The sequence below is a fragment of the Acipenser ruthenus genome, chromosome 9 (genome assembly GCF_902713425.1).
Source record: "Acipenser ruthenus chromosome 9, fAciRut3.2 maternal haplotype, whole genome shotgun sequence".
Classification (NCBI taxonomy): domain Eukaryota; kingdom Metazoa; phylum Chordata; class Actinopteri; order Acipenseriformes; family Acipenseridae; genus Acipenser; species Acipenser ruthenus.
The window spans coordinates 59,407,813-59,423,559 of NC_081197.1; the positions used below are offsets into that span (position 1 = coordinate 59,407,813).

Genomic DNA, 15,747 nt, shown 5'->3' on the forward strand with positions numbered 1-15,747 from the left:
AATTAAGTCTATCAAGGGCATTTGCATCTAATTATCAAGCTGTTTGTGCAGCTGTTTAATGATGGGTAATGAGAGAAATTAAACCGCTCTTCAGTATGATACATTTCAAGTTCCTGGTACAGTTTGTTCTTAAGCTCATATATAAGAATGTGTTCTCCTGAATATAGATTTAATAGATGAGCATGTTCTCGTGTCCTGTTTACCAGTGCTTGAGGAGGCGTAATATTCACATTATTCATGAACTGGACCTGCTTTACTGCATCTTGTAAAGAGCTTTGTGATGGTGGTCCACTATGAAAGGCGCTATATAAAATAGAGATTGATTGATTGTCGTGTTTGTACTGCAGGTATTTCAAAACACTCGAGCAGCAATCCGCAGGGAAGCTGCTTTTGTTTCTGTCTTCATTTGAAAATACCTTTGAGCCTGCCAGTGGTAGCCAAGCAGTCTGTGTTCTTGTCTAACTAATCTTATCCGTTGTAGTGAGTGAATTAAGTAAATGTCTTTCTTTTTTGTTTGTATTTGATATATGTTTTACGGTAGGATAGCCTTGTTCTCTCTGTCTGTCGGCACATGCCCTGATTTGTAAATGTAAGAAATTGAAGGTGATAATGCTGCAGTCATGCAGTAGGTTTTGGTTGGAGCTTTCCCAATTTCTACACAGCTTTCTTCTTGAGCTTCAGAAGGCTTTTACAGAGAGCTGGGACTCTCCAAATACTCTTCAGACGTTGCAGTTATAATCAGTCATCCTTTAATCTGGTTATTTAAACAGAAGACTCAATTAATCAAAGAACCCACAGTACAGTGTTCTGTTTGAAAGCCTGTCAGATTCATAGTACATGGGAGAAACCAACTGTTTTGATGAGTTTCAGCTGGAAATGTTTTAAAATTGCATAATAAACGTTTTTAATAAAATGTACTACTACAACAGACAGGTAGATATTTAACCAAATGCTAGGGAGATGGAATGTCTATAAAAATATATACAGTTGTCAAGCTCAAATGTAATTTGGGTCTAAAGAATGCATACCAGCGCAGTATCCCATAGGTCCCATAGGGGGATACTGCACATGTGGAGGAGTGTGCATTTCTAATGCAGGCCCTGGGTGTGTTGCAGGTTGTGACTGGCTCAGGAAGGCAGGAGGCCCAGAAGACTGACTCCGAGTATCGGAAGCTGTTTGACTCGGCTCTGCAGGGGCTACAGCTCCTGTCGCAGTGGAGTGCCCATGTCATGGAAGTGGTAAGAGCCCATGGTTTGGCTTGTTTTGAAGGCTGTACTCTCCACAGTATGATATCACTCTGATTTTTGTTCCTTGTAAAAGTTTCCCCACAGTAAAAGCATACATTGTGATGAGCACCTGTTTATTATCTCATCTCTCTTCTTTCTCCCCAGTACTGGATGTGATGAGCACCTGTTTATTATCTCATCTCTCTTCTTTCCTCTCAGTACTGGATGTGATGAGCACCTGTTTATTATCTCATCTCTCTTCTTCCCTCCCAGTACTGGATGTGATGAGCACCTGTTTATTATCTCATCTCTCTTCTTTCCTCTCAGTACTGGATGTGATGAGCACCTGTTTATTATCTCATCTCTCTTCTTTCCTCCCAGTACTGGATGTGATGAGCACCTGTTTATTATCTCATCTCTCTTCTTTCCTCCCAGTACTGGATGTGATGAGCACCTGTTTATTATCTCATCTCTCTTCTTTCCTCCCAGTACTGGATGTGATGAGCACCTGTTTATTATCTCATCTCTTCTTTTCTCCAAGTACTCCTGGAAGCTGGTGCATCCCACAGACAAGTACTCTAATAAAGACTGCCCAGACAATGCAGAAGAGTATGAAAGGGCAACAAGATACAACTACACCACCGAGGAGAAGTTCGCTCTCGTGGAGGTGAGACGAGCTCTTTGTCTGAGGCATGTGATACAGTGACCTTAACTTTAACATTCACATCCAAAGGGTGCTGGGTCGCTTACTGAGGCTACATGTAACAAGTTTCGACAAGAAAAGTGTTATATTAACCAGCCAGCTTCCAATCAGATGACAAAGCATCTTAAAAGGTGCCTGTAATGACAGGTCAGTTCACACCAGCAGTACTATCCCTTAGAAATGCCCTCAGCAATGGATATTATTGGTAAAGTTACAGCATGAATAAAACTCACCCAGGCTCCATGACCTGCAGAAGCAAACTGTCCTCTTTTACCTTTTTATTTGATTGTGAGTGGCACTTAATGCATTTACAAATGCTGTCTTGTATTCACTTTTTGATATAGCCTGTGTGTGTCTATACGTTGAACTGAGTTCAGGAGCAGCTGCCAGAGTCTTTCACAGTAGACACGTGTAAGGCTGGATCATCGTCGAGTGCCTCTGTTGTAGTCAGAACCAGCACTCTGTAGAACCGCTGCTGTGTATTATACTATGTCTGTGTTACAGATGGGAATCTGGAAACTTGACCTCAAGAGAATATCAAAGTGATGTGTGCAATATGAGCCACTCAAAATGAGCACGATTTGCTGCTGCTCACTTATAAAAATAATATATAGCACAGAGATGGCAATAAGGCTGCTATTGCATCCCAGCGTGTTCTTGAGTATGCTGTACTGCAGCACAGCGTGTTGGTTTTTCCAGGTGATGGCCATGATCAAGGGTCTGCAGGTCCTGATGGGCAGGATGGAGAGTGTCTTCAACCACGCTATTCGGCACACCATCTTCTCTGCTCTCCAAGACTTCGCCCAGCTCACCCTGAGGGAGCCCCTGCGCCAGGCCATCAAGAAGAAGAAGAACGTCATTCAGAGGTGAGGCGCGTCCCGTCAGGGTGAGGCGAGCCTCGCATGGGTTCAGGTTGGGTGCTCCTCTGCAGCTACTTTAAATAACGTTCCGTTTGCCTTGTTCTGCAGATGAACCCTTTAAGGTACAAGAGATATATGTGTCCCACAAATAAAATGAGGTGAACAAACGCTCAATTCCCGGTGCACCTGAAGGGGTTAAAAAGTGAACTAAAAAGATGAATTAAAAATGTTCTGATTGGAATCAGTTTTAAAACAGTCCATTCAAATTCTTTTATTGATCCCCAACGTTGCAATATGAAAAACACACTATAGACATGTTTGCTTCACATGTAGTTGTGGTTTTGTGATGTGTGATATTGGCATTAAAGCAAAGACTCAAAGTTACTGCAAATCCGAACTGAGTTTTTTTTATTATTGAGCTTGTACGGAACAACAGCAGCGTTGTACAATGAGATGACCTTGTGGGGATTGCAGTACATGTTGTACACTGAAATGAAAGATGACCTTGTGGGGATTGCAGTACATGTTGTACACTGAAATGAAAGATGACCTTGTGGGGATTGCAGTACTTCTTTTTTTGTAGCTGCGCAGTTTTACAAGGCGATTTAACAACAAGTACTGAGTCAGCAGGCTTCTTTGCATTTGGAAAACGCATTGCTAATTGAATGTAAGGATACGGTCAAGCGAGTCTGTGTGTGTCTGTGAAACGCACCGTTGTGTTTAATAGTATCTCATAAGAACATAAGTGTTTGTGAACACTAGTCTTTAAAAAAATAAAAAATAATAATAATGTTCCCAGTGTTTTAGATCCTACTACTTCACCTGGTAGGCTATTCCATGCATTTATAACTATGTAAAAAAAATAAGAAGTGAAAGTGCTTCCTACCTTCTGTTCTGAACTAAATCTCGATGAAGAAACGCCTGTCCCACTGTCTTCAGTGTTCTTCAGGCTATCAGGAAGACCATATGTGACTGGGAGACTGGACGGGAGCCCCATAACGACCCCGCTCTCCGAGGAGAGAAGGATCCCAAGGGAGGCTTCGATATCAAAGTGCCGAGACGGGCTGTGGGACCCTCCAGTACACAGGTGCTTCTCCTTTTCGAACAACTCACCTCCATGCCTTGGATCACTTTCATGGCACGCTAAAAATAAGATGCAGATATATCCAATATATTTCCGAGCTCTAGCTCTGATATGTATTTGAGATGGCGTTGCTGTGGGCAGCCTCACCCAAGCATTTGAGAAGTTCTAACAGAGGGCAGGTTTGTATCTGCTGTTCTCTTCAGTGCCTTCCTGGAAGTGCAGAAGCTGCTGTTTCAGGTTTAATTGCGCTGTTAATTTGACCTGGTTTTCGCCTGGTTTTTGTTCCTATCTTTTTTGTTTGTTTAGCTGTACATGGTGAGAACCATGCTAGAGTCTCTCATTGCTGACAAAAGTGGTTCCAAGAAAACCATGCGGAGCAGCCTGGAGGGCCCCACCATCCTGGATATGGAGAAATTCCACCGGGAATCCTTCTTCTACACACACTTGTTAAATTTCAGTGGTAAGATTGTGTTTCCCCGCAGGTGCGTGGCGTCCGCTCAGCATGCCCACCAGCCCCCCAACCTCCCTTTCCACAGTGAAGCAGCAGGGTAGAGAACTTGCACGTTTCTTGCATGTGTTTTTTGTATGGGAGAAACAAACAGATGCTTACTAATATCACTGTGTGGTTAGAGTTAGGGAGTCAGTATTTGCATGGCTTGAACGACCCTTCAGACACTGACTCGCTGTGCAACCTTTGCCAAGTCATTAGATTCAAGTCCTTTCGCTGTAAACTGTAAGTGGGATACGACAGCCCAGTTGGATAGTATGGTCAATATAATTGCAGTTATTTCAATCATTTAGCAAAAGAAAACCTGGCTCGGCATCTCGCATGTAATCGTGTCCTGAAAGACAAGCAAACTACAACCACAAGCAAAAACACCAGAGAAGAATAATAAACTAAAGTACCGTTATCAAGATTGTAGAACGGAGGGTTCCCGAGTGACGCATCCAGTGAAGGCGCTCCGCGTGGAGTGCAGGATGCGCCCTATAGCCTGGAGGGCACCGGTTAGAGTCCAGGCTATTCCTCTGCCAACCCTGGACTGGAGATTTAAAACAATAGTAATCCGAATGTGTTTAATAAAACCATGTTCAGCTTTGTGAGTTTCAGATGAATATCAATTTGAATTATATTTACACGTTCTTTGACAGCATGTAAACAGCCTGACAGTGTGAACCCCCTAGCTCCTCACTTGATGTGTGCTTTGTGTTGTTGAAGTGCTTTGCCTGCAGTGAGTGCTGTCCTGGTTACTGTGTCTCGTCTCCTCCTCATCCTTCCGCTCCAGAAACGCTGCAGCAGTGCTGTGACCTGTCCCAGCTCTGGTTCCGTGAATTCTTCCTGGAGCTGACCATGGGCAGGAGGATCCAGTTCCCCATCGACATGTCCATGCCCTGGATCCTCACCGACCACATTCTGGACACCAAGGAGGCCTCCATGATGGAGTAAGACATGCCCTTCTGTATTTTTTTTCCTTTCAAATAGTTTAATAAATGTCTTGCATGCTGTAATCTACAGCTATGGCCAAAAGGTTTGCATCCACCTGGAATGAACAGAATTTAGATCTTTTATTTAACATCATGTAATCAAAGACACTACAGAATAATATTGCAAGTGTCTAACGGAAGCCATAATAGTAGTACAGTATTTCATGTTAGATTTTGAAATGTCACATTGTTCCATTTGTCAGTTTCTTAGTAAGTATATGGAAAACTATACAAAGCGGAGTTTAATTCAATATGTTAGCGTAACATTATTCAGTTTCTTTTGACTTTATGATGCAGAATGAGTTGATTCTATAGGGTGATGCAAAACGTTTGTCCGTCGCTGTAGGTAAAGCCCCCCCAGTCCCCGTGCTTGTGTCAAGCTCACACTCCAAGCCTTTGTATTCTCAGAGAAACAAAGATAGAAGTGGTGCGGCGCTCCCTCATCTTTTCTCATATGAAATTGGATTGCAGTATTCTTCGTAAGACAGAGGCTGATTGCACTCTGAAGGCAATGAATGCCTCTTTTCATGATTTAATGAAACTAAACCATCTCTTCAGAGTGGAATTGAATTGTACGTGAATGGTGGTCCTGATCTGCAATCTGCCGTTAAGACATCTGCATGCTTATTTTTCTCGTAGTGATTTCCTCTGCCATTAACAGGCAGATTGGTGTGCTGTAGGCACTGTGTCTGTATGTTAAAATGTTTAAGGTAAAGACGGAGTCACCTGAGGAGACCTCAATGATGGGAGGAAGTGAAATCAAAAAGATGCACTGCTAAATATTTAAACGACACCCCCAGGGTTTGAAAGGAAGCGTCCACTTTTGGCGTGTCTGTTTCTGGTTGAATGTGTTGCCCCCTGGGGGATCATCGGGGTCACGTGTTGAAGACAGTAGTGAGCAACCCCACTTCCTGCAGGACCTGGAGGTCACCATTCCAGGAACTGACCAAACTGACCCTGTCTGATGCAGAGATTAGGAGATCTGCTGAGATCACAGAAAATGTATCGCTATACAGTATACTTCTTAAATTGTAAAGAAAATCTAATGCTGTGTTTGCAGTGTACTGGATGTGCAGAGACACTCCAACCTGACATGTAAAGTAGCAACAAAAACAAGCAAGCAGTAACTCCAGCTGCTGGTCCAGCCTGACCGCTGACAAAGAGGCCGCTCTGCCTCCTTTCTGTTGCTAAGCAGCGAAAACAATAAGAAGCTATTAATGAACAAAAAGCTGTGGGCGCTGTTCCAGTTTCAAAACAAAGTAACAAAAAAAGACAAACAAGAACTAAAATGGGGGTGGATAAATCCAAGGTTTTACTTGGAGGTGTTTTTTCTTTTTTTTCTTTGATGGTTATAAACAATTTCTCTCATTTTTCTGTATCGAACAGACTGCCAGCCTTAATTGTTAATTGCCCTATTAGTTATGCATTTCTTTTGTGTCCATGCTTGTGAATCAGGTACAAGGAGAGGGGCAGTCGGGCACAGTGCCAGCTTGTGCATTGCGAGCTTCAGTCAGTCAATCAATCAATCAATCAATCAGTCAGTCAGTCAGACCAGAGCTAATTGCACTTGTGACGAGAGCCGGTTTGAACCCAAACCTTGAGAGCTGGAAACGCTTGAATGAACAAGTGAAGTAACCTGCTGAGCCCTCTGAGGCAGCAGCTCTTTGTGTCATCACCTTGTTTTGTTTTTACTATTCTAGTATCATGCCTGGAGAGGCTACCTTCCTTTGAGTTAGAAATGTGACCCTTGAGATTTACAGCTTCTTTTTAATTAACAAGCGTCTTCCTGTCCTGCTTCCAGATACGTTCTTTATCCTTTGGACCTTTACAACGACAGCGCACACTACGCCCTGACGAAATTCAAGAAGCAGTTCCTCTACGATGAGATCGAAGCCGAGGTACTGATCCGCTCTCCAGACCCGCAAAACCACGGTCCTGCGTCTACAGCTGTGGACAACTGTTTAGCATCACCTAGAATTGTAGGATTGAGACATAATTAAAAAAAAAAATCAAAAAAAAAAAAACTATATGAACATAATCTAGATATTTATTTAACATCATATGAAGCTAAATGAGTTCATTCTATAGGGTAATGCAAAACCTTTGGCCATAGCTGTACACAAACTGGATGACTACATGTTGAAACCTTTTTAATATGACTAATAATAAGCATCAAAGCAGACATGCCTGTTTTGCCAGACCTGGTGCTCTAAACTTCGTGATCTTCCGTGGGGTGGAACTCAGTTTTCTGACACATTGAATCCCCCTGCATTCCGTCTGCAGTGCTGTTACTTTGGCCCTGTCCACACTATGCCTTTAAACCGTATTAGTTGCATTTAAGCCGGCTTAAAAGTGCTAAATACGGTTTGCGTCCACACTACGCAGCATTTAATACCGTACTCGAGAACCGGACTCGAGACCACCTCAGGGGGTCTAATTAGATCACATCAGGTAGTGCAGTTTATCAGAAGTGTGGACGCTGTAATACCAAACTACATTTTTTTGTGTATCCTCCAATATCCCCAAATGCTTTGTGGTATGTTTGGCGGACTTGCTATTAGTGTACACTCCGCACTAGGTATTCATTTTTATGCTTCATAAAATCTGTCACGACATCTCTGTTAAACTAGTGGGGAAAATAACAAAAACACAACGTTAAATTAGGCAACTGCAAAAATGAAATGCGAGTTAAAAGTAGGATCGGGGATGAACAAATTACGTAATTTGTCAGCTCTGTTTGAAATAAAATTAAGAGGACCAGAATTAGGCTCAGGCAAGATATGAAGGTAAAAACAAAGATTGTTTTGTAATTAACAGCTTTTTCTGAGTTTAATTATAAAACAGAATCGGCTCAATTTGTTTAAAGGGACTTCACCTGATTAAAATAAAACCTGAAAACTTCAAGCCCTACTTGTGTGAGTGTGTTCGGATTTACTTTTCCCACAATACTTGTTATATTTCTTTTTAGCAATGTGGACCTCTGTTAATATGGGGCATTACACATTAAAATAAAATACAGTGCATGGTGGGATACTATCGTATTCATTTCCACGGTTCGTTGCGCTGCTGGGAATTGTAACTGAACTATTCTAATGGTGTGTGGACGCATTAAGCCTGACTAAACATGAAACGGTACTTCAGTGTGGACGCTTTGAGCTGGATTAATTAGAGCGGTTTCGAGTACGGTTCTCGAGATTGGTTATATAGTGTGGACAGGGCCTTTGTGAGCCACTGGGTGTCACGGATCTATTTAGTCATTCAAATATGTATTTTACAAAAGTGAAATTACAATATGTTGCTGAATCGGGTCTGTCATTTCTAATGAGACGGGGAATACAGGTAGTCACTTTATCTAAAATACCGTTCTAGGCCTTACTTACTAGTAGAGAATAATTACATATGGGAATCCAGCTAAAGGGAGCATCTTTATCAGAATGCCCCCAGTGGGAATCTGCCACACTTGTTTTATGCAAGCCAATTTAATCTTTGTGTGATCACACTTGGTTTAGCAGTGTCTCAGCTATCTTTACTTCGAATCAAAACCACATGAACTAGGCAGCAAAGTCTGGTCCAGCCCCTATTGACTTACTTCAGTCATCACAACCCCGATCAGGAAAAGAAAAAAAAAAAAAATATATATATATATATATATATATATATATATATATATATATATATATATATACACACACACTGTATATTTCATTCTGTTCTCAACAAAACTATATATAATTTTGTTGAGGTGCAATCTGATTGGCTCCCTGTGTTCCTATGTTCAGCTGTAGCCCTTGATTTGAAGAACATGTGTAATTAAATGGAATGTTAGTTTAGGTACTTAGGTATTATATTAGATAGGAGGCTGTGTGGTCCAGTGGTTAAAGAAAAGGGCTTGTAACCAGGAGGTCCCCGGTTCAAATCCCACCTCAGCCACTGACTCATTGTGTGACCCTGAGCAAGTCACTTAACCTCCTTGTGCTCAGTCTTTCGGGTGAGACGTAATTGTAAGTGACTCTGCAGCTGATGCATAATTCACACACCCTAGTCTCTGTAAGTCGCCTTGGATAAAGGCGTCTGCTAAATAAACAAATAATAATAATAATAATAATAATAATAGTTTATTTATTCATTGTCAGTATAAAGCCTTTTAAACTGGCTTGTTGCTTTTCCTTTAGGTAAATCTGTGTTTTGACCAGTTTGTCTACAAGCTTGCTGACCAGATATTTGCCTACTACAAGATTCTAGCTGGAAGGTTGGTATATGTTGTTGTAGAATTTGTTATGCTTTTTTATAATCAAAATTAAGGGGTCAGAAAAACAAAGTATCAAATAATAATTCCAAAAATAATGAAAATGTTACCTGGGTTTTACTGTAACGCTACAAAACAGCACAGTGTCTATTTTTGAGAAATGATTCATTTTACTGAGGCATCAGAGACTGAACTAGTCCTTTCCATTGCCATGGTAACTGCAACTGCTAAGAGCAACACACCTTGGCAAGTAAGAAGAGGAGCAAAATCAAAGGCAAGAAGGAAGGATGAGAAGAGATAAGAGGAGGTTCAAGAGTATATTTAGGCATTTAATCAAAATGTTTGGTCTCCGTTCCTTACACAGACCCTGATGTTGCACTATTCTTGAACAACCTTACCCAAGTTAACCTTTAGTAGTCCTAATAAGTAAACCCAGATGTAATAACAGCTCATCTCAAACGCTATAATACTGCTTACAAGATGACTAGTTCAAAGATGTGCCCGAGGTAGAGCATTGAAACCCACAGGTGAACTGCAGCAGAGAGCATGGCAATGAAACCTGACAGGTGAACTGCAGCAGAGAGCATGGCAGTGAAACCTGACAGGTGAACTGCAGCAGAGAGCATGGCAATGAAACCGACAGGTGAACTGCAGCAGAGAGCATGGCAGTGAAACCTGACAGGTGAACTGCAGCAAAGAGCATGGCAATGAAACCTGACAGGTGAACTGCAGCAGAGAACATGGCAATGAAACCTGACAGGTGAACTGCAGCAGAGAGCACGGCAATGAAACCTGACAGGTGAACTGCAGCAGAGAGCACGGCAATGAAACCTGACAGGTGAACTGCAGCAGAGAGCATGGCAATGAAACCTGACAGGTGAACTGCAGCAGAGAGCATGGCAATGAAACCTGACAGGTGAACTGCAGCAGAGACCATGGCAATGAAACCTGACAGGTGAACTGCAGCAGAGAGCATGGCAATGAAACCTGACAGGTGAACTGCAGCAGAGAGCATGGCAATGAAACCGACAGGTGAACTGCAGCAGAGAGCATGGCAATGAAACCTGACAGGTGAACTGCAGCAGAGAGCACGGCAATGAAACCTGACAGGTGAACTGCAGCAGAGAACATGGCAGTGAAACCGACAGGTGAACTGCAGCAGAGAGCATGGCAATGAAACCTGACAGGTGAACTGCAGCAGAGAGCATGGCAATGAAACCTGACTGGTAACTGCAGCAGCTGCACATTGCAGCAGAGAGCATGGTGTGCGTGGATCTTCCTGTCACAGGAGAATGAGGTCATGACATGTTTATGTCCTGTACTGTAGGTGCTCATTATGATCATAGCTCCCTATTACCCAGGATGCCTGGTGTCATTGCTCCACAGCACATTCTTGTCCTGTGAACTGCTTAGCCAAGTAATTGTAACAGTGAATTGTTTATGATGCTTACATATTTTTTTCCCCTGGTTTTATAATGTTTGCTTTGGTAACAGCCTTCTTTTAGACAAGCGACTGCGCGCAGAGTGCAAAAACCAGTCTGCTAACATCCCATGGCCAGCCTCCAACAGATATGAGACCTTACTGAAGCAGAGGCATGTGCAGGTAGGAAGGATCCTGGACTCTTTCAGTGCACAGGCAGTTGGCCCATCTCTCTCATGTTCTAGAACCCTCCCATCTCTCTCATGTTCTAGAACCCTCCTCCCCGACAGGTTTTCTCTTATAGCTGTCGGTTTCTCATTATCTCGTTAGGTAAATGTGCAGTACTCTATAGACAGATAGGTATGAACATTGTGCATATTGCTACTGCAGCTATAAAATCAGAATGAATACCACGACTGAAACAAACTTCACGCATAGAGTACATTGGCAGTATCCCCCATCCTGTCCCACTGTGAATGTGAGGACATGTCGGATTGTTTTTTCTGAAAATTATTCTAGGGTTTATAAAGCCAAGGATTGCGTATCTCGCCCTAGCATTTTTAATTATATCAAGAAAACTGCTCATACCTTTGTGACAAAGCATGGTAATTACATTATTGAGAGCATCAGAATTAATATTAATAATGTATCCCCAAGGAGGTGCCCACATCACAAAACCACCACATAATCAGGGACCACTGGCAGCTTCTGCTCAAGAAAGAAGGGGCTCGGGGTTCAGACGTATTTGTAGTTGTGTGGCTTGTCTGACCTGTGAGCGCTAAATTCACAACCTCAGCATGTTACAAATAAAGCAAGAGAATGTACTGGTAAATGGTGTGTGTTTGATTTTTGGACAGCTGCTGGGCAGATCTATAGACCTGAACCGACTGATCACACAGCGGGTCTCTGCTGCCATGTACAAGTCCCTGGAGCTGGCGATCAACCGCTTCGAGAGCGAGGACCTCACCTCCATCATGGTATGTAGAGCACACCTTGCTTTATACACATGGACTTCACTGCCTGATCTTACAGGACCTCCCCTCCATCATGGTATGTAGAGCACACCTTGCTTTATACACATGGACTTCACTGCCTGATCTTACAGGACCTCCCCTCCATCATGGTATGTAGAGCACACCTTGCTTTATACACATGGACTTCACTGCCTGATCTTACAGGACCTCACCTCCATCATGGTATATAGAGCACACCTTGCTTTATACACATGGACTTCACTGCCTGATCTTACAGAACCTCACCTCCATCATGGTATGTAGACCACACCTTGCTTTATACACTGGACTTCACTGCCTGATCTTATAGGACCTCCCCTCCATCATGGTATGTAGACCACACCTTGCTTTATACACATGGACTGCACGCCTGATCTTACAGGACCTCACCTCCATCATGGTATGTAGACCACACCTTGCTTTATACACATGGACTTCACTGCCTGATCTTATAGGACCTCCCCTCCATCATGGTATGTAGACCACACCTTGCTTTATACACATGGACTTCACTGCCTGATCTTACAGGACCTCCCCTCCATCATGGTATGTAGACCACACCTTGCTTTATACACATGGACTGCACGCCTGATCTTACAGGACCTCACCTCCATCATGGTATGTAGACCACACCTTGCTTTATACACATGGACTTCACTGCCTGATCTTACAGGACCTCACCTCCATCATGGTCTATAGAGCACACCTTGCTTCATACACATGGACTTCAGTGCCAAATCTGCATGTATTTTCATCCATCCATCCATCTGTATGTCTCAGTTATATGTTTGCACATATCTGTAGAATTGCTTATCAAATAGTGATTAATCATTCCATTGCTAATTCTTCTTCTGTGCTGTTCATTGTCATCAGTTTTTCATCGTACCGATGACTCTAATTTAGAATTTACAGCTGTGACGGGGATGCGAAGTTACTGACATACCTGTTTTAAAATATTAAGATATGAAACAACTATACGTTTTAAATAACAGAAAGAGCAACAGGGCAATGGTACGTGCTCTGCAGCTAGTTTTCCAGGCAGCTGTACACACATCACTCTACAGAGCAGCTGTACACCCGTCACTCTACAGAGTTTTGCATGAACAGAGAATCCCACAGGCTATAGAGAGCTATTAATCAGAATCGGGTAGAGTCCTTCTGTTAGTGTCAAGCTCCTGTTTTGACATGTGTTTGCAGTGGATGGTTTGGGTCGTAGTGGTCTGCTGTTTCGTTGTGCTGATGCTCTAGTTTTTTAATTTAAGTCTGTGGTGTGTCTTGAATGTCACCGTCATGCTTGTTGATTCTAATTGAAAGTGAATTAGCTTGGAAGTGTTTCATTGTTCAGTGATAGCTAAGTTGTACCTCATGGGTTCTGGTATAGAGAATCCTTTGCTCTTTCTGAGTTGCTGTTTGTTCTTCTTGTAGGAGCTGGATGGATTAGTGGAAATCAATCGCATGACTCACAAGCTGCTCAGTAAATTCCTGACTCTGGACAGTTTTGACGCCATGTTCAGAGAGGCGAATCACAATGTGTCGGCGCCCTATGGAAGAATCACGCTTCATGTCTTCTGGGAGCTCAACTACGACTTCCTTCCAAACTACTGCTACAACGGGTCCACCAACAGGTTAGTGAGCCAAAGCTGGGGTTGCTCCTATTCTCTGTTTATCCACAGCACATGCTCACAGTGACACATACTGACTGTGCCACAATCCAAGAGCCAGCTCACACGACCAAAAGAGAGACTGAGTAATTAAACCACACAGACACATACTGACTGTGCCACGATCCAAGAGCCAGCTCACACGACCAAAAGAGAGACTGAGTAATTAATCCACACAGACACATACTGACTGTGCCACGATCCAAGAGCCAGCTCACACGACCTAGAGACTGAGTAATTAAACCACACAGACACATACTGACAGTGCCACAATCCAAGAGCCAGCTCACACGACCAAGAGAGTGAGTAATTAAACCACACAGACACATACTCGACTGTGCCACGATCCAAGAGCCAGCTCACACGACCAAGAGAGAGACTGAGTAATTAAATCCTGCATTGCTGAAACAGGGCTTACCATTTATTAAACGATACAGAATGAACTGAAAAATAAACTGTTCAGGGTGCAGCGAAGCAAATGAATGAATGCAGTGGCTGATATCACAGTTAAATGAAACTATTAAAGGAAACTTAATGCATTCAGTGACAGGCGTTTCAGCTACACTGCTTTCTCAGTGTCTTCAAAGTAAGGAAGACTTGTCGTCGAAACGTTTGTCGTTGAATTTGTTTCTTTTAGTATTTCTATATCCAGCACTGTGGATTGTTTAATAGTTATGGGTGAAAGTAACTTCAGATTTAATTTCCTCCTTCTTTTGTTTTAAGTTATTCATTAATTCTGGGTGATTAAGCAGTGGACAGGCTCGATCAGCCTAATATAGGAGAGAGGTAGCATCATCTCCACTTTTGTATCAAGTTTCCTTTGGTTTTACTGGCAGTAGACTACTGTGCACTAGATATTGCTGGTACTTACCAGGGAAGGAAATAGCTCCCTATGCATAGCAGTTTCACCCATTCCAGATTATAATACAAGCATGATTCGCCGCAGTGTACAGGTAACAAGCTCAGGGGTGTCTTATTAAACTCATAGTAAAACCAGGAATGCATCAAACTGCTATGCAAAGGGAGTCTTGTTTCCATCCCTGCTTACTAATAAAAGGAGTATTTGGCTGGTGGAGCCTTCATGACACATGTCTATGCTAGTCAACTAGAACTGAGGAGAAGCTCCTGTGTAAGAACTGAGGCAGAATGACTACAAACTGCAAGGGGACAGTCAGTACATAAATCAAACAAGCTAATGATATGCAAAGCTACTTCCTGTGTATAGTTTATTAGTTGTAAACTAGACTTGAAGCGTATAATTGTTCTGCCCCTATTGATCTGCCCCAGCTCTGCTCTTAGTTCTCCACTACCCACTGTCTACTGACATCAGCAGACTCCTTTCACATTTCTCTAGAGAATGAACCTGCTGCACCACAGGCTGATGTAACCGCTGAACCGTTTCACAAACGTTATCAACTATTACATTTTACAGTGCGGCAGCATGAAGAGATTGTGTAATACGCCACTGTGCGACCCTTTTAAAAACACGTGCATCCCCCCGTTAGCATTTTCCAGGACTGACTCGAGTGTGTCAAAGCACCAAAGTGAACAAATACTGAATGTATGATCAATGATGCATGAAAGCAGCGAGCCCCTGCTGTACAGAAAGCACCAGGATGAACACAGACTTGCATGATGAATGTAAATACTGAATGTGTGATCAATGATGCATGAAAGCAGTGAGCCCCTGCTGTACAGAAAGTTCCAGGATGACGTGTGCACCGCTGGCAGTGAGGCATTATGCAATACCAGTAGGAAACAAAGGGTGCCTCCACGTTGAGGTCTGCCGTTGGTGCAGAGTGTGGGGTTCGTCTGGGTTAAGGGAAACTTCCTCAGTTTTAATATGCTGCAGTACTGTTGCATAAAAAAAGCTGGAAACCATAAGTTTGTAGTCCTACAAATGCAGTGTACTATAGAAATGCTTTTCTCTTTTAGATTTGTGCGCACTATCCTGCCCTTCTCCCAGGAGTTTCAGAGGGATAAGCAGCCCAATGCCCAGCCCCAGTACCTGTACGGGTCAAAGGTGAGTTGATCGCATTTGTGTAGAAAATT

At 42.8% G+C, this 15,747-nt stretch overlaps 1 protein-coding gene across 1 annotated transcript in view; it reads left to right on the plus strand.

Annotated features, from left to right (window-relative positions):
- The window catches only part of LOC131737952 (cytoplasmic FMR1-interacting protein 1 homolog), a 60,018-nt gene that overhangs the window by 20,173 nt on the left and 24,098 nt on the right, over positions 1-15,747 (plus strand). The window contains exons 12-23 of the mRNA XM_059030357.1: positions 1,116-1,238; positions 1,768-1,893; positions 2,629-2,795; positions 3,729-3,876; positions 4,180-4,333; positions 5,157-5,313; positions 7,157-7,253; positions 9,528-9,604; positions 11,096-11,204; positions 11,879-11,998; positions 13,460-13,659; positions 15,631-15,718. Coding sequence (XP_058886340.1) covers positions 1,116-1,238; positions 1,768-1,893; positions 2,629-2,795; positions 3,729-3,876; positions 4,180-4,333; positions 5,157-5,313; positions 7,157-7,253; positions 9,528-9,604; positions 11,096-11,204; positions 11,879-11,998; positions 13,460-13,659; positions 15,631-15,718 — 1,566 coding nt within the window. The remainder of the gene's footprint in view (positions 1-1,115; positions 1,239-1,767; positions 1,894-2,628; positions 2,796-3,728; positions 3,877-4,179; positions 4,334-5,156; positions 5,314-7,156; positions 7,254-9,527; positions 9,605-11,095; positions 11,205-11,878; positions 11,999-13,459; positions 13,660-15,630; positions 15,719-15,747) is intronic.